This window comes from Pocillopora verrucosa, chromosome 4, assembly GCF_036669915.1.
Source record: "Pocillopora verrucosa isolate sample1 chromosome 4, ASM3666991v2, whole genome shotgun sequence".
Taxonomy (NCBI): Eukaryota; Metazoa; Cnidaria; class Anthozoa; order Scleractinia; family Pocilloporidae; genus Pocillopora; species Pocillopora verrucosa.
Window position 1 is genome coordinate 30,393,931 of NC_089315.1, and position 26,017 is coordinate 30,419,947.

At 37.9% G+C, this 26,017-nt stretch overlaps 4 protein-coding genes across 5 annotated transcripts; 3 read left to right on the forward strand and 1 right to left on the reverse strand.

Moving 5' to 3' along the window:
- Nucleotides 1–562: 562 nt before the first annotated feature.
- LOC131784059 (tropomyosin-like) lies at nucleotides 563–6,654 on the forward strand. Its single transcript, XM_059100850.2, has 9 exons — nucleotides 563–783; nucleotides 2,003–2,136; nucleotides 2,785–2,830; nucleotides 3,723–3,794; nucleotides 4,084–4,154; nucleotides 5,215–5,290; nucleotides 5,931–5,993; nucleotides 6,143–6,212; nucleotides 6,295–6,654. The coding sequence occupies exons 1-9, from the start codon at nucleotides 670–672 to the stop codon at nucleotides 6,375–6,377; spliced, it is 729 nt and encodes a 242-aa protein (XP_058956833.1). The 5' UTR covers nucleotides 563–669; the 3' UTR covers nucleotides 6,378–6,654.
- Nucleotides 6,655–13,098: 6,444 nt separating this feature from the next.
- On the forward strand, nucleotides 13,099–18,312 carry LOC131784070 (tropomyosin). Its single transcript, XM_059100859.2, has 9 exons — nucleotides 13,099–13,332; nucleotides 13,547–13,680; nucleotides 15,416–15,461; nucleotides 15,548–15,619; nucleotides 16,129–16,199; nucleotides 16,681–16,756; nucleotides 17,146–17,208; nucleotides 17,734–17,803; nucleotides 18,040–18,312. Exons 1-9 carry the CDS (start codon nucleotides 13,219–13,221, stop codon nucleotides 18,120–18,122), a joined length of 729 nt encoding a protein of 242 aa, XP_058956842.1. The 5' UTR covers nucleotides 13,099–13,218; the 3' UTR covers nucleotides 18,123–18,312.
- Nucleotides 18,313–18,445: 133 nt separating this feature from the next.
- LOC131784839 (protein boule-like) lies at nucleotides 18,446–22,905 on the forward strand. 2 transcript variants are annotated; one of them, XM_066165959.1, is made up of 7 exons: nucleotides 18,446–18,564; nucleotides 20,301–20,415; nucleotides 20,777–20,874; nucleotides 21,148–21,202; nucleotides 21,763–21,819; nucleotides 21,998–22,138; nucleotides 22,465–22,905. In XM_066165959.1, exons 2-7 carry the CDS (start codon nucleotides 20,302–20,304, stop codon nucleotides 22,477–22,479), a joined length of 480 nt encoding a protein of 159 aa, XP_066022056.1. In that variant the 5' UTR covers nucleotides 18,446–18,564; nucleotide 20,301; the 3' UTR covers nucleotides 22,480–22,905. The 2 variants fall into 2 exon arrangements, with proteins under 2 accessions (XP_066022056.1, XP_058957653.1); XM_059101670.2 differs by having other exon boundaries at nucleotides 18,446–20,415.
- Nucleotides 22,906–23,065: 160 nt separating this feature from the next.
- Nucleotides 23,066–25,964, reverse strand: LOC131784850 (DNA-directed RNA polymerase II subunit RPB11). The gene is made up of 4 exons (XM_059101682.2): nucleotides 25,811–25,964; nucleotides 25,625–25,714; nucleotides 24,987–25,161; nucleotides 23,066–23,680 (listed from the first exon to the last, which is right to left on the reverse strand). The coding sequence occupies exons 1-4, from the start codon at nucleotides 25,927–25,929 to the stop codon at nucleotides 23,645–23,647; spliced, it is 420 nt and encodes a 139-aa protein (XP_058957665.1). The 5' UTR covers nucleotides 25,930–25,964; the 3' UTR covers nucleotides 23,066–23,644.
- Between the last annotated feature and the right edge of the window lie 53 nt (nucleotides 25,965–26,017).

Genomic DNA, 26,017 nt, shown 5'->3' on the forward strand with positions numbered 1-26,017 from the left:
AGTGGTTTTCTCCCTCGAATATTTTACTGTTATCTTATCCCACAGACAAAATAAGCTACCTCTTAGGTCAATTGGATCGTAATTTTTTTTCAAAACACATATCATCATCCATTAATGCGTGACAAAATCAGTCATCGCGTTACATCAGGAGTCTGAATTCTCCCGATGGTTCTCGAATTATTGCGAAGGTAAAAAACTTCTTTCCACGACTCCATTTTTAAAGATTATCGAATTCCACAACTTCTTGTTTCGAATACCTCTAATTTCCCGTTATTCAGGAAAACACAGTCGATCGATATTTCCGCTAACGAGTTCAAGAAATATTTTTTTGTTTACGATTGCTGTAGGACTTTCAAAATTAACCAAAAGAAAATCGATTCTCATCTGTTCTCAACAACCTGAGAAACTGATAGAAAAAAAAAAGTCCGCTCATGGAGGATTTACAAGCGAGTTAAGCCGGTAAAATGTTGATCGCATAAAAATCCGTGATAATTTTATGCCGCAGGTAAGTCCCTCGCTCCATATATGGAATGGCACGCATCTGGCTTAGAATGTTGGGAATCTGGGCGTCAGTCGTTGTTCTGTGTTCAACAAAATCTTGTCATTCGAAGACTGCACACTGTTTCTTGTTTAATATCGGTTTTGGTCGAGTAGTTCCCAACAGACAAAATGGAGCAGATAAAGAAAAAGATGGCTGTTCTTCGTGATACTCTCGCTGATGCAGAAAAACGGGCTGATAAAGCAGAGGGCGATTTGAAATCGGCGAAAGATCGAGCCGCAGAAGTGAGTACAACTTCGATTATTTGTCACGATCAGCTCGTTTAGCATTAGTTGTTAACCCTTTACTTTTACTAACTACCCTCTGATCGACTTTGGACGGTTTCTGTATGGCAATTTGCTCGATATGTGTAATAAAAAGGTTTCTTTTCAACATATATTGCTCGTGTTGAAGGGTTTACTCATTGCAAACAGCCCGATTGATCAGAAATATGGCCGGCCTAAATTCCTTTGCTCGGTTCTCTATATGGAAATGCAAAATGCTCCGTTATTTGCCGACGATCTTCTGTTTTGAAGTAGAGGAGTGGTTATTTAGTCAGCTTGTCATTTGTAAGTTTTATTCATGAAAACAGATAAAGGCTTGTTCGCTTGACGCAGAGCTAATCTTTGGGTCAAATTGATCCATAATAAAGCTGTGGTCGAGTTACAGTAGTTTCCAAGCTCTTCTTTTAATCGAATATTTCACAATTTTCACAAGGTTTTATTGCCTGTCAGTGAAGCTGTATGAAAGATTTAGTGCTGGCAATCGACAGCGATGGTATCAGTATAATCAAATTGAATTCAATATTTGGCACAGTTACAAAATATTTGACGCAATTTCTCTTCACACAAGTGTGTCTCTTCCACAAACAATGGTAATATGACGCTGAAATGGCTGCTAAATGTTCTCGATTTCATCATGACTAGATCACTAGAGTAGATGAAAACCTATCAATTGAACTGGTCAAAAGTAACTACAGATACATGTAGATAACATAAATTTATTTGGCACGTCCCACCATCTTTGAGAAATCATATACCTGTTGAATGAATAGGATGAGTCACATTTTATGAATTTATCTATTGCCAATGGAAGACAGAACTATTGATGGTGCCAGTTGAAACACGTCAAGTTCACAACAGTCAGCCAGTTTCTCAGTGTGTGAACATCTGTTGTTGTGGCAGAGAGCTGAGGAAAGAGTTTTAAGTCATGGCTGATAAAGAAAATTTTTCTAACCAAATGAATATCTCATTTTTTAAGGGAGAGCTCTTCTCTTTATCCAGAGCACTACTCTGTCCTTGCCTACAGCTTTGTTAATTTTGCAATTTCTCTTTTTCCCCTACTGTCTGTTTAGTTGTAATCAACTGATTTTTGGTTTGTATCCTAAAAAATCTGATTGAAAAGTCAGCTTTGTGTGATTTCACAGTCATGTTTTGGAATTATTTTCCAACTTTTAATTTTTAGACTGAACAGGAAGTATCTTCCTTAACAAAAGAGTTGCAACAGATTGAAGATGATTTGGATGCTGCAGAATCACGCCTTAGTACAATAACAGAACAACTGAAACAAGCTGAGGCACAAGCAGATGAGAGTGAAAGGTAAGATTTTTTGAGGTTAACTGAGCTAATTTTAATACCATTGGCAATTAAACTTTAACCATCCAACTCTCAGAAGTGTTAAACAATTAACTTCTCCCTACAATATCAATACATTATTTAGCAAACATGTCATGAGAATGCTCAAACTTATCAGGTAGAAGTTGTTATCTTTATCCAACACCAAATTCTCATAACTGATCTACAAGGGTATGTGTAGCAGCTAGAGGAAAGAGTTAACAATTAGATCTGGGGAGGGTTAGGGCATGATTGATTTAGCTTTACTTCTTCACAATGGCTCAACTACAATCCTGAACTGAACACCCAACAACCACACTTGCTTACTTACAAGTGGAGGCAAGCTCCCAGCATAGGATGATAACGATTCAGATGGTGGCTGGGGGAAGCCAAATTTATATCACCAAGTTGGATTGATTCTATCAATTTGGCCGGTGGTTTCTATATTTGCAAAATTATATTAAGTCACCGTTGTTTTTTCCCAAGAAATAGGGCTATACACATGAGATACAGGCATAATTTCTTAAGTTCAATTTGTGGAGATGTCATGTGAAGATGGTTAGTTTCACAGGATACCCAGCCTGAGCTGTCATTATGTGCTAAGTAGCTTATCTTGTTTTTCTTTACTCTCAGAGTGAGGAAGGTTTTGGAAAACAGGGGTTTGGCTGATGAAGAGAGGGTAAGCAAGCTATGCCAGTTTCATTTGCTGGGAGCTTTCAGAAGAGGAGAGTGTAGCAAATGAGAGCACAGTAATCATTTTAAGGCACTGGTGTGCCTATATCCTATGGCCTTTAAAATCTAGTGTGCTGTTGGCCTTATACAAATTCTGTAAGCCTTAGAGTGAACCTTAATAATATGCTGTACTGAACTGCATGTTGCTGATACAGAGATCATATTGGTAGCATTATTTATCAATCTAAATGAGGCCTCTGTGATTTTAGTTTTTGGTTCAGGCGATCTGATTGCTTAGAGGTAAATAACTGCATCATAAGCAAGATTGCAAATTCCGAATTACTTTATGAAAATAGTACTGTGAATTGTCATAATCTATTGAGTAGAAATATTGGTGGTGTATCAGTACTGTCAAAGAAGCTGGTAGATGGCCAGACCCGCTGACTTTCAGACCATTTTGTACCATCTACTGTATGAATTGTGGTTTAAGAAAGAAACTATGCATTTTTAAACTGATTCCAACATCAATGCTTGAGTAAAAGAAGGTTACTCAAATATTTCCCAGACTGTTGGAAATCACATCTCGGAGAGTTTCAAACTTCAAATTTTTTTGGGGATCATGCTCATGAGCCCTACACCTTAGAAGGGGAGGGGTTGCTAAGCAACAGGTCATGCTTGATACATAAGCCTAATTGAATCGAGCTGTGTACTCAGTTCAGATTGTATATCTATTGCATTTTCTAATTACAGTCCTGCATACAATTATATTTGTCCATATAGAAGAGGAGAGCTTCAAAAGAGTTTTCAACAGGAACTGTATCAGGAGATTACTTTTTCAAACCATACTTAATTAAACCTCAAGTGATATTTATCTAAATGTGGTTTTACTCTTCATTTAGTCTTCCCAGTTTGAGGCCAAATTGGCTGAGGAACGAGAGAGAGCTGAAAGAGCTGAGAGAGAGTATGAAGAGGTTTGTCATTCTTAGTTTGTTATGTGGTAAAATGTTTTGACTCATTTACTCATTATGCTAGCTGTAATGATTGGTAGAATGATTAACAGAAAAGACTTGACATTGCACAATAGTTCCTGTGTGCTTAAATGAAAGCTACTTTCAGTTGTACAAGGAATACTTTTATTTTGTGTAAATAAAAAATTGGATTGGTATTCTGGAAGCTTTTCACCATGCTTATGAAAATGGCAAAAGCCAAAATTATGGCCCTTTAAAATTGTTTTAATTGCCATTTTACTTTTCCTTCAAGATTGCTGCAAAGATAGCCGTACTGGAAAATGAATTGGAAGAAACAGAAAATAGGGCTGAGGAGGCAGAAGAGTAAGTTTGGTTTTAGTTAGTTTTTAGCATTACAGCAAAAGGAAAAAGCCAGAAGAGGCCAAATTGTAAGAAGCACAGCAAAAGCAAAGCAAAGCAAATTTCCGTGTCTGCCTTAACATTCACTTACATGTTTGCTACACAAGCCAGCTCTATCTTTCAAGGGTAAAAATAAGTTTGACCACTTTTTTCCAGCAATGAGCTAACAAACCATTGATTTACTTTCAAGTAAATATGATATTTGTATGTCACAGTCCAGTTTTTGTGCACCAGACCAACCCTTCAACCCTTAAGAGTGATTAGAATCCAATTTCTTACTGCATCATCACCTCTGAATTGCACATCAAAGTCACAACAAGTTAGCTCAATAGGTTAGAGCGCTGGACTGTTGTGCGGGAGGTCAGGGAATAGAGGCCTGGCCAGACCAATACTCAAGGTCTTAAAATAATTTAGGAGAATGTGCTACCTTTCTATAATGTCAAGAAATGGATAGACATTCTAGTCTTCTCAAATAAGGACAAATAAACCGTAGGTCCCATCTCCTGCTTCTATTAATTATTCAATTTGGTTAGGCAGGGGACATTGAAGAACCCACAACCAGATTACTGTGATGTGGTCGGGCCTGTTTACTGGGAATTGGGGGGGGGGGGGGTCTGGCCTTGTCATTGTTAATGCCAGATCCACTGTATTAGGCTAAAGCTGTAGTGGTCTCCCTGGCTGAGATAATTAGGCAAAGCTAAATAAATTAAATTAATGATAACTTATTAAAGAAGTGTATGATTGTTGAATACGTTCTTCTTGTCAGCTGCTTAGGAAATGTAAAGAAAAAACTGAATGAAGAATATTAAAACTGTTGTTAGGGTGTAAGAGATATTAAGACAGTTCTTACACAAGAGCTTATCCTTAAAATATGTTCCTTATGGTGTTCCAGCCAATAGTACCATTTCAAACACAATTCTGGGGTTCAAGCAAAGTGACCTTTGGCATTGTTAAACAATGTTTCAGTGTTTTTGTTTATTCTCTGTTCATGTTCATATACTCAGGCTCTTAACTTTGTTTGTAGGAGTGTTAAGACTCTGGAGGAAGAGGTCACCTTGGTTGGAAACAATTTGCGAAGTTTAGAAGTCAGTGAAGGAGAGGTGAGTGTTTAACACTTAATTTGTGAAGGCAACTTGTATTAAAAGTTAAATCACTTAAAGAGAGGAAGAAGCTGTGGCTTCATGGATAGTGTGCTGAACTTTGGGTGAAGATGTCTGGGTTCAATATCTGGCCAGGTCATCATATTGTGTTCTATTGAAAAATACTTTGCTTTCACAGTACTTTTCTCCACCCAGGTCTCATTTGTTCAAAGGCTGGATAATGCTATCCAGTGGATAAGTGTGTACAAAACATACTATGCTATTAGCTGGATAGCAATTTATCCAGTGGGTAGCATGAACCACCCCTCAAACAACCAAGGTCAGGAGTTAAAAATGGGTATTGGAAAATTGTTAGGGAAGACTGATTAACCCTTTAACTCCCCATGATTTGATTGTTAATTTTCCTCAATATTCTCATTACCTGTTTGCTGGATAATCTAAAGTTATTTTAGTGAGAAGTCACTTGTTAATCACTTCTGGAAGAAACTGGGATAAGCTCAGACTGGATGGGTCACCTGGCTCAAGCACAGACTTTAACCATTGAAAGAAAATATAGAATTTTAATTGGGTAGATATACTCAAAGTTAAACAATCATTCTGGGTTTGTACATGTTGTTAATTTTTTGTTTGTCATTGTCAGGCTTCCAAACGAGAGATAGATTATGATGACAAGATCAAAAAGCTTGAATCTGAGTACAATGAGGTATAGAAAATTTCTGCTTTAATAGCTACACTTGATATGGTTCTGTTTTTCAGTATTTGTATATTGATGAATAAGACATTGTAACCTTGACAGATCCTGAATTTACAACATAAATTTTATCATTAAATCTTGAGGACTTTGTTCACTAGGCTGAAGAGAGAGCAACTCAAGCTGAGGCCAAGGTGGTAGAACTGGAGAAAGAGATTGATAACTTGGATGGTAAGAAGTTCTTTGCTTTTGTACCTATCCCTGAATTTTAAAATGATTTTTTAACTTTTTACTTTGTTTCAATTTTCTGCAGCTGAACTGGAAAGGTCCAAGGAAGAATATAACAAAGTAAAAGATGAACTAGATCAGACCATGCAAGAGTTGAACGAAATGTAAAAGCAAAACTAGTTCACAGGGAACTGTCGGGAACAATTTGCCTCTTGTGTCATCTAAACTTGTGTAAACTAGGAGTTTGGTGGTTGACAAGATGTGTTGAGTTTTTCAGTTGAATAATTTCTCTTTTAATTTAAATAGGTTTTTAGGAAAATTGAATTACATGTAACATCTATGTGAGATTAACGTATTAACGTAGCCTGCAAATACATCAACCTTTCATCTTTGTTGTTGTTGCTACTGGTGCAGTCTCTCTCAATAAACACCTGTTTTAGAACTCTATAGTTGTTAAGAAGTAGCTGTTTTCACTGGCTATGTTGAACTGCGTAGTAATTTTCCAACCTTTCTGTGGCCGATATCTTGAGGGAGGAATTTGTTTTATTATACCTTTTATTTGTAATTCATTAAGAAAGTGAACACAATGGCTAGACCTCTCAGAGGATTGGTTGTACAGTTGTGAGTGAGCCTTGGCCACTGGGAAAGGTAAAGAAAAGAGCTGACTCAGTAAGAAGGACCTTTCATCTAGATTTCTAGAGAGAAAATCAAAGAAAAATTGTCTTCGTCGACCAAGAGTTCTTTGTTGACTATTTGGAAGAGGTGTCATCGAAAAAATTCCTCTGAGCTGCCATGAATTTAAATTAATGAAATTGAGACAATATGCAGTACGCACCAAACAAGCGTGACCTAACTTTTAAATATTGTGGGACACTAGCGTGACTAGTCCGCTAGAATGAGGAGCTCCCTTGCCTTGTTGATCACTGAGCACGATATAATTTTATTTTGATCCATATTGACTGGGAAATCAGCGGTCAACTCTAAAAGCTGTTTAACAAGTTGGCTGATCAGGTTATTTTATTTTCAGTTTTCTTTAGTCACTAACAATCGCTTTTTTTAAGTTGCGAGAATTAACCTTTTACAAATCAATGAAATCTTGTTATCAGTAGTATTGTGACTTTTAAGGCAAATGAAACCTGTTAAACCATTTCCAATGTTTCGGGTAAAAACTTACGCGAGATCTACCAGGATAAAGACAGTTATGATTATGATATCCCTGAGTTTGATATAGGGCTATACAGCTAGATAAGCATCCTCAATGCATGTTTTATAGGGAGCTAGCAAATACCTGTGAATAACACCCGAGTCCCCCTCGCTTGGCCTCCTCACTTAACACGCCATTAGAACGCGTTCGGCTTTTACAGGCCTCTTTTTATTACTTAACTCTTCAGACGAAAAGGTGTGTTTTGGCGAGTCCTTTCAACCCTTTCATTCCCAAAATCTATAGCACATTCCCCTGACTTGAAAACATACCCTATTTCATCGGCTATTCGTGAGAATTTAGTGTCCCATCAACCATATTCTATAAACTGCCTGTGCAAAAGCTTTGAAGGAAATTTATAAAGAGATAACTCATTCGACAATAGAGTTTTAGCCTACTATTAGCCTACTACTAGCCTACGATCTTCAGTTTGATTTCTTTCGTTTATCAGGCTTTTATTAGCAAATGCCATCTAGCCTACAGTACGATCACTTTCTCGTTCTTTAAACGTATGTATACTGTTTTATAGCGTCCTTTCATTTGATTATAACCGGAAATGACGCATTACTTCAGCCATGATTTTCTAGCTTTCATGGGTACAGACTGGATCGAGCTTTGGGCGCCGTTGTCTCGTGGGCGGTCATCGATTGTACCTATCCTCTCCAGAAGGGGACCTTTGAGAGGAGGAGCGCGGGCTCATTTCCCGAACTGCCGCTGTACATCGAGCCGAGATCGAGCTTCTCCGCAAAGAGTTTTGAAGTCTTAAGCCTAACCTGCGGTCTGCGAACGCTTCTTTCCTCTCAAATAATGAAATAACAACTTAAATCTTCTCTCATTGATTTGAAGTGTTTTATTAATTTCAAACCTGACACAAGATTACTCTCGTTCGATATCAAGCCTGGAGAAACTAAACCTGATCAGAAGGTTTCTGTTTTTTAAAAAACCTAGGTTTATCGTAAGATTACGGTTAAGATGAATATTTTTTAGCTGGCAAAGCATTGAAGGTTACTTTATAAAAGATCGGAGTGTGCTGACAAAGTATGGGTCCATCACAAAACGGAGTCCTTCCTTAGGGTTGTTTTTAGCATAGAAATTGATTATTTGTTCATCGGTGTTCCCATTTTTCATCATTTTTAGGATGTTTTCTTGAATCAGATTTGCCAAGACCAGTACGTCGTCCTTTAATGTGGGGCAATGCCTTGCTTTAAGGAAAGCATTCACTTGTGCCTGGGTTTTCTTCATGGCGAATCCTGTCATGGCGTAGTAAAATGCGGTCGCGTACTTGTCGAAGTTTGCAGCGAGAGTGGCCCAGTCATTGGAGATGTCTCTAAGGGTTTCATAACTTCCAACCCTCATTCCCAGTGCAGAGAGAAGACCATCAAGAGACTTCTTCATTTTCGTCATGGCGTCATCAGCTTGTTGTCGTTTACCGTTCACTTTATGTATAGCGTCGTTCAGTTTGTTCAGCGCTGTTATTCCGGTGTACAGCGTCAAACCAAAGCCGGCCACGGCCAGGGCGGCACCTGCTGCCCCGGCTATAGCTCCTATATCAGCAACGATTCCATCGGCTGCAGCTATTCCAGCGCTGGTCAGGCCATAGGAGACAAGGCCAACCACCCCAACTGTAGTTTGTGTGATGTTTAGGGCCAGGCCAACGTCTTTGATAACTTTGCTGGGATTGCTCAGGTTCAACTGCAGTTCGTCATTAAGTTTGTTCACAACATCAGTTGGTAGTTTCCTCATGCTCTGCTTCAAATGATCGAGCCGAGTTTTAACGATCTTGTATACATTCTGGTAGAAATCGTTCGCGTGATCGATGGCGGTCTGTGCACTTTTGATGGCTGATTGCAGTTCCTTTTGCTTCTTGTCTTCTTCGACAGAGAAGGCGACGTCACTTGCTAAAGTGGCTGTAATGGCAACTGCCGCTATTGCAATACCGACACCCATGATTTACAGAACCAAGAAATGGGCTCTCCTCTCAACTCGATCGAAAGGAGCTAAATGAGTTTGTGTTGTGAGTACGTGTAGTATTAACCAGTGGTGTTGTTGTGTATTTGTTGTCATTAACACAAAGCTAGCTTTGTTCCGAGGCAATGACGACAATGAAACTCTTCAGGGAATTAACTCCAAAGAGTTCATCCGATTAGCATCAATAACCCTATCACAAAATCTTTCCTTCAAAATTTCCTTTGGTATAGTGAACTCCCCTATAATCTTAGATTTATGTTTCCTCAATTTGTCTTTATATTTTAAGACGACCATCAGACCTTCCTTGTGAATCTCAGCGTTCGCCATTTCACCTGCCTGCAATTTAAACGTGAAACTATGCAGATTCACTTGGCGTAGATCGTGAAAATCAGTCACGCACATCCGGCGGATTGTTAGTTGTTGAAGAACCCACGCCAATTAACGTACGTACTTCTCCTTTAATGTCACAGCTTGTAAACATCAACAACTCGGTTCACAAAACAGCAGCTTTTTATGAAAACACACTTATCTGCTTTGGAAACACGCTAGGTTGTGTACCTCTTTGCCGAACAGTTTTCAAGTCTCCTCACAATTCATCTGAGGTCGTTTGCAATGGAAAGCCAGTATAATCAGTTACTTTCTCTATCGAAAACCGTCGGTGCCTTTTACGAGGATGTTTATGCCCCAGTTCTGCAGGCGTTGCCGTGGATCGACGACGGAACTGGCCTGAAGACAGCCAGCGAGAAAGTTCTTAGTAACATTACCTTTCCAACCTATGAACTTTCTAACTACAAAAACCAGAAGGCAAGTCAGCAAACAATCGCCAAATTGCGCCAACGCTGCGACGAGCTGGAGTCAATCTATCATACAATGCAAGACGAACTGCGCCCATTGCTCGAGAAACTGCCTCTAAACGATCGCAGCTGGGAAAAGTTGAAAGAAATGGTCCCAAAATGGAAAAACCTCAACAGTTCGGATGCGCTTCCCTTAAGCATGCATCAGGCTGTCGAAGAGTCATTCTTTTCCAAGAATATGTTGATGGTGATGTCTGCTACAAATTTTACAAGACCAGCTGCGCCTGCAGTTTCACCTGCTGAATCTGTGCTCGGGAAGCTGATGGCTGAAAAAATTAAGTCCATGCACGCGCAGGGAAAGAGCGATCATGATATTGCAGTGGAATTCGGTTCTCATGGACTTTGGCTGGAAAGATCTTTCCTGCACGCGATTCGATAAAAACTGTTTATTAGTCGTCTGCTATTCTCAAGTCCCGGGTCTTATAGGCAAGTGCTGATCTGTGGAACTTTTATTGAATATATCACTTGATATAATTCGATTTTGTCTGTATTACTCATTAGTTATTTTAGACCACAATAAAAGTCAGCGATGATTCAGCGTTTTCTGTTAGTATCTGTCTATTACCTTCAGTTGGTGTTAAGGGGATTGCAAATTGCCGATTGCAATGGTGTTGTGGGCGGCGGTAGCCCAATAGTCCTCTGTTTCATTCATCTCTTCCGCGCTATCAGCGCGTTTTCCTGCGTACGTGAGCTTGTTTCACAGTTCAGTGGACATTGGTTTGCAAGGACGTGCCCATGTAAGTGATTCTTCTACGTGTTCAAGCTAAAATTCTTACGGCCTAATACTTTATAATGTTCGATTTGGAAAAGTAAGCGACTATCAGCCTTGAGAGCCTCTTGGAAAGTAACTCTTTCCCTCTTAGGCGTCTAAAGAGCACTTGTAGGCGCAAAACCTCATACACAGACCTTTCATTCATATTCATCGAGCGACTTAATGAAGATCGAACAAAGCGAGACTGTTTCCCCGCAATGGAACTGGAAACTAGCCGGAAGTAAGTTGACCCATGATATCCAAGTAGATGTCGTAAAAGGCGATAAAAAAAACGTACGGCATAGATAAGGTTGTTACTAAAGCGTTTTAATGGCTATGTCCATGGAATTAAACATTGCTCAATTTTTTTTTTTTCATTTTAACTTGATTGTTTATCAAAATTAGTGATTTTGATTTATCAGCAGTGAAGCACAAGCTTATTGGCAGAGACCTCAATCCCACTTCAATTCACCAAACAGGTTCATGGGAAATCAATGTTTGTATCACCGCATGGATATTCAAACTAGATGCAAGATTTTGACGTGATGCCCTTTTTTTACGCTGTTTTTTTTATTTTTTTATTTTTTTTTAAACTGTTAATCAGATACTGTTAAGCAAGATAATTCTGTAATTTGCACTTGTGTTGATTTAATGAATCAATGCATCGGCTATGTGAAAGAAAAATTGCGTCCTTAAGCCATAAAAGACAAACCTAATTTTATCCAGCGTTGAAGCTGTGCTGTTTAATCGTCAATGTACGAAGTGGAATGCGTGACATGACACTTAACTTTAAGCCGGAAAACTGTGTATCTGAAAGGAGAGAAGATTGCACTGTACGATTGTATCAACAATGTTTTTATAGTAAAGGTGCAAAAGTTAAAATTGCGATAGTGCATATGGATTCTATTCTATAAGTAAGGACTAAGGACCCGGCGGCAATTCCGTGATCTCTGTCGTCTGATAAAATCAACGACAAGAGGAAGATAGATAAATTTAGTAATGGTATACTGTTTACACAGAGGGAAACGTGAAGCAACTGAAAGATGATTCGTGATAACCGGTGAGTGTCATTTAGCGCTGGAACAAGTCGACTTAAAGGCACACGCGTGACTCAACAGTGGAGGATCAAAAAAGAGAATTGGCCATATTTTCAATTACAACTGAAGTCCAGTGTTTAGGTGGCAGTTTCACATTCGCATGACAAAAGAACAGCCCAGCTCAAAAATTTTTACATAAAAATAGTCAATCGAAAAACCGCTCAAAAAAATTTGTATGGTCCAGTAAAAACTCCATCAATCAGTAGCATTTACTTCTTTAACCACCTCCCACCCCTCCCTGCGTACTAATAGTTCGTCTTCCACCCCTCCCTGAGTAATAATGGTCTGCCTCTCGCCCCTCCCTAAGTACTGATGGACTGCATCCCACTCCTCCCTGAGTCCTAATGGTGGCCCCCCCTCGATAAAATGGTAAAAAAAAAAAAATGGTCCAAAAAATAGTCCAAGGGTCCAATGACCAAGTCCATACTTTTCCATATGCCTATATCTCATCCCAATCCGTTTGATTACAAAAAAAATAAAAAAAATAAAAAAATAAAAAAATAGCTTCGCTGACCGCAAGTGACGTTGAGCCCAGTTCTTGTGCAAGTCCTCTGTTTACGTTCACCAACCTCTCGCATTAGATACGATTTAAAATGGTTTGCGGATACTGTTTTATTTGTAACAACTTTCAATCCAGAGTTAATTGGAAATTGGTTAAGTAAAATGTTAACTTTTAAACGAGAACAGACGCCCGTGTTTAGCTTGAAAACATGAAGACCGATACAACTCAGATAACAACTATTACGTCTGCAATTGGAGTTCACATTGAAATTAATGGCACCCCATGATAAGCTGTTAACCAAAGCAATGCTGTACCTCAAGTTCCTATAATGCAGTCAGCAATTGTCGGATATCCCTGCTTTTAGTAAATTGCTACACAACTGTGCAGGCGAATTAGGAGTTAGTTTATTGTCGCAATTCAGCTGAACAAATGATCTATCACGCTGAGAAGAAGAAAGCCATGACATAGCTGAGATTCCGCGTCACGCCCCTGACAAGATATTTGTCGATGACATATTTAAATCTAGGTCACAAGCAGCTTACCTCGGCTGTACGCGGGTAGTACAGGTCCTTGTTCGGTTGCTTTGGCATAGTTTTAGGGAGTTGGCTGTTGGAAAATTCTCTTACAGAAAGCAAAATGGAGACAATTAGGAAGAAGGTTGATATGCTGCGAATAAGTCTGAATGATGCAGAAAGGAGAGCAGATGAGTCTGAAGAATGCTTAAAGAGTGCCAAAGAGAGGAATCTAGCCGTAAGAATCCTTATTAGATTCTGTAGTTTTACACTTGTTGAAATACGCTTGAAACTCTTCCATTGTCCTATTCTCAAGCGAAACATCCTTTATTTTGAGCTACAGACACGATTTAATGCCTCTTGCTTTTAGGTTATGTGAACAGAACTGTCGACCAAATTTATAAACAATTTGTAAACTGTTTGTCATGGTTGCGTTTTTATGCTTTCCGCAGGCAGAAGATGAAGTCAAAAAACTAACCCACGACCTTCAAGAAATTGAAGACCAACTAGACGCTAAAGAATCTCAGCTGTCTGAAGTTACCTTACAGCTTGAGGAAGCCGAGCAAACCTCAGATGAAAACGAAAGGTACTAATTCGACAGTTCATAAACTAGCAAAAATATCTCAAATTAACAAATACAAAGTGACTTCAACAAACATGACAACAAGCATTAAATATGAGTGTGTTCTTGCTTTCTATACCAGATTATCAATGCCGAGTTTTAATGCAACTTCTCTGTGTTTTCAACACTTTATCTTATGTGTTTTTTTCGCGTCCGCAAGCATGCATTTAAATTACAGTAAACAAAGGTTATTCTACAGATTGAAGGAAGGTTCTTTTTGGCCACTCTGTTCTTGATTCCAGACAAATTCCGAACGATTTGCATTTCTTTAAGTCTCCAAACCATTAGTTACGAATGGTAGTGAATATTCCGCGCCCATAGATTTCTCGGCGCAAAAATCTTGCACAGTTTCGGTTAACAGAGTTTTTGACCAAGTCATTTCGTGACAGTATGATAAATAAAGCAAACTGATCCAACCGAGTGAGCAGCCCACGGACAGAGTTTGTCAAATTAACTTCAATTTATCGGCATCTAAAAGGCCTCCACGTTTATATAAGCAGCACTAACGAATATCACTCCCAAGTAAATTCTTAGTGGATTTTTTAAAAGCAAAATTAGAAAGCATTAACATTGATAATTATATACTATCGGAAGAAATCAATTCAAAGGACCGATTTTTCGGTTCGTTTGGCGCAGTTAGGGTGAAATCGTCTCAGCCAATTACATTCGGGATAAACCTGACCTTCCAAAATTAATCAGTGATGGAATATGTTGACGTGCTGTTGTCAAATTTGAATTCCTGCCTCTTGCAAGACTATTATTACGTTTGTAAATGATGGTTATCGGCGATGGTTATATGCACCTTTCACACTCATTATTTGTCGTCGATCGTCTTTTAAGAAGCAGACCGATTGAAAACCGGATAATTTCAGTTATGCATCAGCTATAATACTCAAGAAATGGAACTGTGATTGCCAAATCCTGATTCCTACCAGTTTCAACTTAAACCCGGAATTTTTTTAGCATAAGTTGAACGATTCTTTTAATAAAAGTTATGTTGCCATTTCTTTTCTACCAAGCCTGACATTTCAGTAATATACTTCAGAATTTTCCCAAATTGACCAAAAAGAAGTGTATAATAAAAACTGCAAGTGCGCGACGAATATAAATTCAAACACGCCTCAAAAGAAGCTATTTGCCAATCTCTACCTCAGATCCTTTTCGACTCTCAAATCTCTTCTTGACTTCGTCACATCCTTTATGCAAAGTTCTCGATCGATTGCCAACCTTCAATGACGACTACTGAGCTACGTCACGGTCCGTGAATCCTAAAAAGTTACCAAAATGTTTTCGAGTTTTATATGTACAATCTTCGTCAATAACCCTAACCCTATGCGATATTTCCAATCTTCGACCATTTTCATTTTTTTTCGATTTTTCCCACCCTTTGATGTTTGCCTGGGCACGAACAAACTACTTTTTTGAACCTCCACTCACGGAAATTTTCGACGCATATTTTTTGTACAGGGCTTAGGGTGCTGTCAAGGAGAATTTGTTTAACAACCGAGAGCTTCCTTAGATGGTGTTCATTTTCTTCATTCTCGTGACCATAATGTTTCTATTTAGGGGTGATATTGTAAGGAGAAATTAGATGCTGGTCCAACTAACGGGTCAAAGGGTTACGCGGTAAGAGAAAAATGGCTATGATAAATTCTCACAAATCCTGACAATATATCTTGCTGTTGATTTCTCTTTGCAGAGTGAGGAAGGTCCTGGAAACTAGGGCCATGGGTGACGAGGAACGAGTTAGTATTCTTTCGTTCTTTCTTTTGCTATTGTGCTACCGATTTTTACAGATACTTATTTAATCGGGGTTGTTGTTTCTCATTAGCAAGCTCAGTTTGAAGCCAAGTTAGAGGAAGAGAAGGAGAGGCACGAGTCTGCTGAAAGAGAGATTGAAGAAGTAAGAAAGCAATTGTTCATGTGCCCTCCCTTCCGTGGGACTTGCGTTATTTACGTATGATGACAAGTATCCAGGCCTGACAAGTATCATTAATCATAAATTGATTTTGGGTGGGGGAGGGGGACATGTGGGTGAAAACAATCGCCACAGATAAAGTTTTTGTATTATTTTGGGGGGTTTGTTCCCTCAAAAAATGCACCTTCTTGCTTAGAGGTAGAGCGAAATCACTTTCTCTACCTTCTCGCCTTTTTCGGTTCCCCCCTATGCTCCGGAGGTTTTGATAAGAATTCCCCTTACAAGTACTTCAGATCTGTCTATTTGTTTCGTAAGCACGTCTGCCATGATTGTCACACGAGCTGTCCGACTCTTTTCGTGATTTTTACACGTCAGAGGGTTTTTTCACTAATCATAGATAAGAACCCTATAGAAACTTGTAGATGGCGGAATAACATCTTAACTTCTTTTTATCTTTCTGTAATATATCACTTATCAATCAATCTCATACACAGTTGGAGGCAAAGCTTGCAGAAGCGGAAGAAGAACTCGATGAATTGGAAAGCCGCGCTGAAGACGCAGATGAGTGAGTTTTAAGTTGAGATGTTTGACCTCAATTATTCAGTTTGAAGAAAAGGCAACGATCTTAACGTAATGTAGACAGAATGAACCTTTTAGATCACTTAATTTCAAATTATTTTTCTTCACTTTGATCGTCGCACAACGTGTGCTCTCCTTTCAGTTGTAGCACGGAACAGAACAACACCTCGACTGCATGCATTGCATGCTTCATTTCACAGATTTCTTTGAAGGTTCCAATTCTTTTTGCTTAGTTTGCGAGACAGTAGTTGTTTTGTTTTCCTATGGAATTTTGTACGGGAGATAAGCGCATGTGCGGCCAAATCCAGTCGAAGGTGATCACCCCGCGCATGCGCCATCTTTGACCGCTCTGTTCTCCGTCGCAGCCTTCCTTAAGATGTCACACAGCGAAATGCAGGAGACGGTTGCGTTACATTATAAACAACGAATGCTCAGTTTAATGATTATTTTATTTTAATCTTCATAAGGCGACTCAAGGAGCTGGAGGAAGAATCCAAAACAGTCGGGAACAGTCTCCGTTCTCTGGAGGTCCAGGAGTGCGATGTAAGGCGTTAGCTCTTTTGTGTTCGTTACTAGATAGTTTGCATAACTAAAATTGCATGTACATGCGGTGTAGGTTGAAGTGCCGGTGGGTAGATGTGCAAAAATGTGTTGTTTTTGTTGGTGTTTCTTTGATGTCAATTTGAAAACCAAGGAACGGAAATTGTAAATGAAATAGTGGTTAACAAGGTACGAACAATGAGAATTAAGCATCGTTGATTGGAGAGCAGAAATGGAAATGAGAAAATGAAGAATGGAAGACCGGAAGACCGGAAGACATGGAAAGAGGATCCGTGTTCAGGAGTTTTATGGAAAGAAAGTGTCGAGGTCTAACCCAGTTTTAACTTAAATTAACTGATGCTTTTTAAAACCGATGCTATCTCTTTTTTCAGGGAAACAGACGAATTCAGGAGTTAGAAGAAAAGATAGAGAGAATCGGGCGAGAGTATGAAGAGGTGAAAATAACATTAAAAGCTATTATTTGCTTGAATGATTGTCTGAACGAAGAACTTGTAAACTATCTTGAGGACAACATCGGATGTTTCACCAACATCAAATTGTCATCTTGGTCCGAACCATTGGCCAGCACTGCGAGGAAATTATCTGCTCATCTGCTTGAGTATCCCTAGAAAGCAAAAGACTCATCCCTTGGTTGCGAATTTTTTTAATCTGATTGGAAAATTTTTTCGGCTCAACAAAATAAGTTGTTGTTGTGATTATTGTTGTTATTATTATTACTATTATCATTTTTCTCTTCTCACTATTATCATCATTATTATTTTAACGCGGAACACTTTCAGTAGTCCCAATATCCTTCTCTTCACCAGAGGGCTCTGGGAACGAAATTTGACTCACGCCTAATACACATTTATCGGTTCTCCATTCATTTCAGTCAGTAAAAGGAGCATTTCAGCGGTCTGGGGATGATAGACACCTTGTTATTTGTTAAGAAGCTAACCATTTTGTTAAATTTTTAACAGACCTGTCAACGTGCTGATACAGCTGAGTCTCAAATTGCGGATTTGGAAAGAGAAGCTGACCAACTAGATGGTATGAATGGCTTTTTTCGCTAATTCACAAATGAATCATGTCAAAAGACGGTCAAAAAAATAATCACCGTACTAGATTGTAGAAGTCAAGAGGACACCAGAGGTTCACAAACTAGTTAAGCGTTTTGTTTTTACCCTCAGCGCACCCCTCTGAGGGATGGAAGGGCTGTAACTGAACCCTCCCGTATTAGTCGAACCACTCCATCTCAAATATATCGCTGTTCTTTTACTTTGCAGCTGCCTTAGAGAAAATAAAAGAGAAACATGCTGAGGCGGAACAGGAAATGATTCAGACTATACAGGAGTTTGAGGAGATGTAAAACAAGAATCATTATGATCAGTTTCATTTGACATTTTTATGTGATTTGGCTCATTATATGATAATTCGGTAGAGAGGTGTTTCATAGCCATTTCTGTAAGCCTTTTTGAAATAGCTCTTTTTGAATATGCTATGTACTTCGGTGAACTTTTTCGATGGTCCAATAAAAGCATTGTACTTTGTCATAAATATCAGGCAAAAATATCAGCCTGAAAAGTGGGTGTTACTTTGATTTTCAGCTTTTATTTGTCAAAGGCATAATTTTGGTCGCGGTATATCAGAGCCGAGCAATAACTAACAGATACAGTGGAGGTGCAAGGAAATGGCACCGGAAATGAAGCTTTAATCCATACCAACAACACTTAAAAACCAATTTACTGAGGAAAAAAAGTCAGTTTGGGGCCGTTCACCTACTGGCAACCCTTTAAATCCGCAATTTTGAGGTATGAAAAGTGCTACAGAGAGGGGGTTGGGGAGGGGGGTATTTCGTACTAAAGTTTCTTTGACATGGCAAGAATTCGATTCCTTCAGTTGGACAGTCTAAGTATTTTCCATGACTTTACTTTCACAGTGTTTTTCGTTTTTGTCCTATCTGTATTCTTTGCTTTTCTCTGTAGGCTACCCTAGCCTAAACCCAACCAAGTTTCATCATCACTGTAGACATTTTGACGCCTCTGAAAGTGACCCGCCTCCGACTGACCCTTGTCAAACTAGAGAATTCTGAAAACCAAGTGCAACCTCACGGCCAAAAAAAGAAATTTAGTTCATCCATAAGTATTTTCGATCACACTTAAATACTTCAAGTCTCCGATGTAAACTTTCCTCGAATCCTTCTGTTAATTCTTTACTTAATCAAATCTGGTCTTTTGTCGGTTTTTGTTTTTTCTTTGCGTGGTTTGAAACAAAGTATTGATTAAGGTAACTCAAAATGATGCTATCATATTTGTCTTCATTCATGGGATCAAAAAGAAAATCTCTTTCCGTTGAGTATTCCCATTAAAAATTTTTTTCATCTAGTCGCCCGCACGTGGGAATATTATTATTAGACGTCTCCCAGATAGGGTTATGTATATAAGGCGTGTCGAAAGTAATTTGATTAGGTCAAGGTCTGTGGAAAGCGGCTTTCATACGACCGTATTGGAATTCGAAGTTTCTTCATCTCACGAGGTAAGCATAAATGATTTCAGTTTTCTCCTCTACAGAAAACATGGGAGCATAGAAAAATTGTGAATAGACGAAAAAAGGTGGTTTTGCGCATTTCTCCCAGAGATCCCAGCCATTAGAAGTGTGTACTTAAGTACCTTGATTCGTTGTCAGTCTGCATTGCAACATTTAATGTAAATACAGCTTTAAAACAAAGCAAATTTCCGTTAGATGAGCTGATTATCCAGGCAGTTTTGATAGTCTCCGAATGAGAAATTTTCTGGTTTCAAGCTGAAGCAGTTTATTGAGAGCACTACCCAGTTTTGGCGGGAAAATGGCTTCGTCATCAATGCGCCCATCTAGTATCACAGCGTACCACCAAAAAGTTGTTTCGCGAACGCAAGAATTAGGTACTTTGTAAATTCGCGTAAATTAAGCTCATTTTTCACTTGCTCTTCTTCACATTTCGATTGTTTCTATATCTGTCGGTCAGACAACCTGCTTAAGTGTTCTACACGTGCTCCAAAAAACTGCAGATAACTACTTCCGTGTATTCACGATTAGTTCAATTTCAGAGGCCGCTTATGAACTTTTTTAAAATGTAAATCATCAAAAATTTGACTGGTTATTCAACTTTGATTCGGTGATTGTCCACGTCAAAATAGCTTTTGAACTGTTCTGTAATCAGGGAAAGTGATGCCCACAAATATTATATTTTTCTTTAAGTAAGGTCTGTTTAGACAGTTATCTGCTCTATAAAGATAAGATGCAACATCTATGATTTGCGGAAGGAAAAATTTCGCGGCGTTCATGACCTAGGGGAAAACATGTCACGCTTGGAAGTCACGCTTTCTTTGCATTCGTTTTGGAAGACTCCTCTTAGAAAGCACTGTCACGCTATCTCAAAATTACCCAGATGCGAGACGCTCTAAAAACATGATTATATCAAACTTCATACTTTGTGAACCATTAATTTCTTGATTAAAAACTACTAATGTTGACTGCAAATATTATTAGATCTTATATTTCAATACAGGATGCAGGTTTCATGTAACAATAGACCGTTGCACTCAGCGTCCTCAGTGGAAGTTTGGACAGAGTACGGTATTCAGGTTTTGAATAGAGTTTTCATCAGAGGAATACCAAATAGAGTAAGCTGATTTTACAGTCACAAATCCATTGACATTACTCAATTGCATAGATAAAGAATTTAATTAAAACTGTCAAATTACCAAAATTATGTGAGTTTTCTTCTTAAAAGTCCTTCTCAACAGGTGGTCTTTTTTTCCATTAGTTCACTTCCTGAGCAAAATTATTCATTATTTCCCAAGTGGGCTGGGCATGGTACATCTGTAACCCACATTGGTGAGATAATTAAGTGCAAGGGAGGGGATGGAGAGGGCACAAGAGCTGTTTGGATCTCACCTCTTTTATTGCCCTCAGCAACAGTTCACAGACTATAGATTTGTTTATTAATCAACATTTTGAATTTTCTTTTAATTTCTGTCATAGATGACTGAGCTTCAACTTGAAATTCTCTTTGGTGGTATGGGTTTTGAGGTACAGAATGTGAGGATTGTTGAAGACCTCAGGAGTGGTGTAAATAAAGGGTAAATAAATCTTTACTTATACTGTTTTAACAATTCCCAGTACTTTCCCCAAAGACCTAACACCAGTATGTATGTTCTCCATACAGTTCTCTATACATTTCCTGAGGTGCTGACAAGGAGAATTTGTTTAACAATCAAGAGCTTCTCTAGTTGGTTATCATTTCCTCAATTCTTGTCACCTTGATGTTTGATCAAAAGTTAATATTGTAAAGAGAAATTAGATGCTAATCACTCTTAGCAGTCAAAGGAGTAAGGTTCCATTTTCTTTCATAGATATGGTTTTGTGACATTTCACACAGCAGAGGAAGCTCAACGAGTGAGAGACATGGTAAGACTGAAAGTTATCTCCAACTGCATGTTATCTATGTGAATCTTTTAACTTGATGGTGCAATGCCTTAATGAGAGCCTCATAAGGGCATTTCCAGTCAAAAGAGACTCAATAATCATTAGGTTAACCTTTAACCCTTTCCCAGAAGTGATTGACATGTAAATTCTCCCTGTACCTGCATTCTCCAGCACATGATAATGAGAATACTAAAGTTTATCAAGTTAAAATTGTCATCTTACTCCAATTCCAAATTCTCGTAACTAATTTTAAAGGAAATGTGAAGTGGTTAGAGAGGAGAATTTACAATCAGATCCTGGGAGTTGAAGGGTTAACACCCTATCATTAACATCCATATTCTCAATACTTTTCTTTAACATTTCCTATGATACTGAAAGGGAGAACTTGTTTGACCACAAGGAGCTTTCTAAGTTGGTGATCAATTCCTTTATTCTTGTGACCTTAACATTTGATTCAAGAGTGATACTGTAAGGAGAAATTAAAAGTCAATCACTCTTTGGGGTTTAAGGGATAATGCACATTTGGTGAAATTATTTTATAGGGTTTAGTGCAATGGAAAGGAAAAACTCTTCAAATTGATGTAGCAGTCAAAAGAAAGGTGAGGACCATGCATTGTTCACAGGGAACTAGGAAAATTAGCTGATCATCTGTGACACCCAACTCAAAATGACCGATCAGAACTTAATTGAATTTAACTGTCATGAATGATCTGTGTTTGTATATTTAAAAGTAAGGGGAAAAACAGAGTTTAATCAGTTGCTTTTTTTTCCATTCAGCCAGTGATGCAGGCCCTTCAACAGAGATATGCTGTGACAGCAGGACAGCCATATGTTGTGCCACAGGGGACCCAGCCAGTTTACATCATGGCCATTCAAACAGATACAGGGTGTTCAGTACCACTGGTCATGGATGGAGTTGTAAGCAGAAACAAGTTTTGTAATTCTTTGTTCTTAATGTTGTTTTACTGTGGTTATGGTTATGCAGTCAGTAAGATGGAATTTCACATCACTGATTCCAATTTTTTAGGTTACTTTTCAGATACAATATTCCTTATTCATGTTAAACAAATTGAGGAAAAATATATCAACATTTGTATGTATTCAAGTGTGAGAGCAAAGATATACCAAACAACAGAAATGAAAGAACCGCTTACTGGATTGAAATTTCTCAAGAATATTTGTTTTAAATGACAAAATTCCTCACCATAATTACTCCTTGATATTTTCCTTTTTTTTGTTTTGAGGTGTGGCAGCCATAGTTGAACCAGTGATTGGAGCAATAGAAACAAGATGCAACAAGAAGTTTATCATAGATCGTAACATGTGCTGGAAAAAGATTCTGAGTTGTTGTGTTTTTAACGGTTAAATTAGGATCAATAAAATTTAGTGGCTAAATGAGGATCAACAAAATTTAATGGCTAAATTAGGATCAACAAAGTTAGAAGTTAAGATAGGAGGAAATTGCGACCATTATTAAAATGTATTTAGTCAGTATTTCAGCTGCAAAGAATGTTGCAAAGTAATTGACTTGAAATATGAGGAATGTTTGGGAGATACTATGGATCAGCTAAGAGAACCTTTGTATCTAATGAGTAAGTAGTTGTAGCGAAGATGCAACTAGTGGATGTATTGTTTAGACTATGTAAGAAAGAAAAGTAATGATTTTATAGTTGAAATTAAATGCTTCTTGCCTCAATGTATGACTGTTGTTTGTTGAGAAAAAGTGTAAAATTGATATAAAACAATAATAGCCAATATACAGTCTCATTTTAAAAATGATGGATTCTCTAAGTGGAAGGAAGGTGAGGGCTGGAAGGGGGGGGTGAATTAATGATTGAATGGAGCTCAAGCCTTCATGTTAATATTATTAGTTAAGCTTGGACAGTGAAAACCAATTTGTCTTTAGTCATAAATAGAGTTATTTCCAATATTTTGAAATAACTTCACCCTATAACATCTGTCCATGACCTTATATTGTTATCTGAAAATTCTTTTTCTGTCATTCATTCTCCTTGTTAAGGAAAAGGATAATGCTATATTATGCTTTGCTGAGTTTGGAATATTTTTCATTGACCCCATAGCTAAGAGAAACTTCAGTATCACTTCTCAAGAAAAATTCTCCAGCCAATTAACGATGGTATGATATATATATACATCAACTATATTTTTGAAATATTATCCTAGTACGATAAAAAGAAACTAACAAGATCAAGGAAAATATGTTGAATACTAGAACAGATCTTTTAGAAGTTATTAGTCTGTAGCCATCATCAAAGTCACTATAAACGAGTTCCCTACAAGACAACAATGTTCCACAAGGGCTTCTGGAGTCACACCACTTGTACTGATATTAATACAAAGCTCAGGTCCAACTGCATCCCTGTTTGAAAATATATTCCAACTTCCTTGTAAAGATTTTTCAATTCACTCTATGCCTTCTTGCTTATCTTTGACTGATGACTGTAAGTATGAGAGAGAATATAAAATTAAAACCGCTGCACCCTGGTGGAATTGAGAAGCTCATGTTGAGTTAACTTCTACAAGCCAAGTTAACATTAAGCTAAGTTTAAGCCATAGTTAGAGCAATCAGCTGCAAGAGATGAAGTATTAGGGCAAATCCAGGGGGACCATCCTACCAGACCTAAGGGTTGTTCTACTACTTGTCTGACACCAAAATTCTTGCAGTGGCTCTCACTCAAAATGACCACATTGAAGTTAATAGTCTTGCTCCAAATAAAAGATTCCAGAATCCATCCCTGAATTTTTTTGTAATAATTTAGACACTTCTGTTATGGATGGAGATGTTTTGTTTGCTTGAATTCCACTGTTTGCAATCACCTTCTTAAAAACGAAGTTCTACCACAAATTGTTGCTTTTAGGCAATTGTTGATGGCTTTTTTCATAGATGTGATCCCTTTGCTGTTGAAAACCAACCAATCACAAAGGAATATATTGCTCCATAACAAGACATGTAACCAGTTGACCACAACTCTTGAAGAAGACTGCAGTATGCAGTCAACATGGGAAATGTCTTCTTCAATCTTGGATATCAAACACAACAGTACTTTGACTTTCAACTTGCACATTCTCTTTAACCCTTTAACTCCCATGAGTGACCAAGACAGAATTTCTCCTTACAATATCAATACAATATCAACCAGATAAGTGATGAGAATAACAGGGTGTCAAGTGACAAATGATACTTAGAAAATAGGAAAATAGGAATGACAGTGGCCAAAAATTGGAAATAAATAGGAATTCTCACCCCAAAATAGGAAAAAAATAGGAGGATTTCTTTGAGTTCTATCCTCTTAACACTCCCAACAGCAACTCTGTTCCACAACCCAATGCCTTAATATTTAACAGGCACCATGGCATACATCCAAAATGCATTGCCGTATAAACAAAAACAAGTGAATTAATCAATTTTATTGGCAATTTATTTCAAATATTTCAAAATGTTTCTGTTTACCCAGTAAAACCCTAAAAAACTAGAAAAAACTAGGAATTTCATGAAAAAGTAGGAGAAAATAGGAGGCAGGCCAAAAAATAGGAAAAAATAGGAGCTTGGCACCCTGGAATAAAGGAAAATATCAATTTGGGGATAATTAGTTGATCCAATACTAAATTCTCTGAAGTAACATTATAGGAATTGTATGATTGACAGTAAGGAGAATTACAAATTTGGTCTGGGAGTTAAAGGGTCAAGGTAATTTGATAGAATTGACTATGTGAAGAAGATTGAAAACAAGGAAAATAACCTAACCTTGAATCTTTCTTCTAAAAGAGACACTTCACTGATAAGGTCTGTGATAGCATTGGTGAATGCTTCTTGAGGACTGTAGTCTGGCGTAGTTTGCACTCGAAGAACAAACTTATGCTCAAGGGGATGAGGAACTTTATATCCAGCAAATATTACCTGTGGATCTCGCAGCAGTTGCCTGTGAGTTGAAAATCGCAAATATGGTATTTCAAAATGAATTCAAAGCCTTAAAGGTTGATAATGGTAGAACTACCACTCAAATATGATCTGAGCAACATCCTTAATTTTCAGATAGAAATATTTCATTTCAATAAAGGGGGCATAATTTAAGAGGCTTAGTAGCTTTGCATTTAAAGTAGAATGCCTTAAAAATACCTGCTAACCTTGAGTGGGATGGTTGTCAGCCAACCAGTAACATACTAGCTATCCATATGTTTCTTTTATAGTGATACATGAATGCAATTTTTCTCTAATTGACACAAAATAGAACAACAAAGCTATGGTTGTGGCCAGCACAGGGTCTGTTGAGCAACAAATCAAACTGGCAAAAAATGTTTCTATATAATCTTATGAGCGATCTTAAATACTCGTCAGAAAAAACTCTTAATTGGCTGTCAAGTCCGTAGCGCTGTTTAACTCACGCTCGAAGAAGGTTTCCTAATGTGTGATCTTCTTTATTTACAACAAAGTGGGCAGCATTTGGAACTTTAGTGTCCTTAGTGATAGTTATCCTGAAAATTTAAAAAAATGCTTAATTAAAGATCAATCCTTTCTCTGTAACACTTTATTATTATCGTTCTATCTAGGAACACAGTGCATACACTTACTTTTTATCTCCATCAAGCAATAGAAATGGTTCAAATGACTCCGGAGCATTCATCGTTAGGGAATCAAGCTCTAATTTTGGACTAAAACATTCAACGAATAGAAAAATGGCCTCTCGCATACAGCATGTTCTTCCTTTCCAAAGAATTTAGTACTTCATTTAATTCCGTTTATTTTTCTTCAATATACATAATAGATCCAGACCCCAT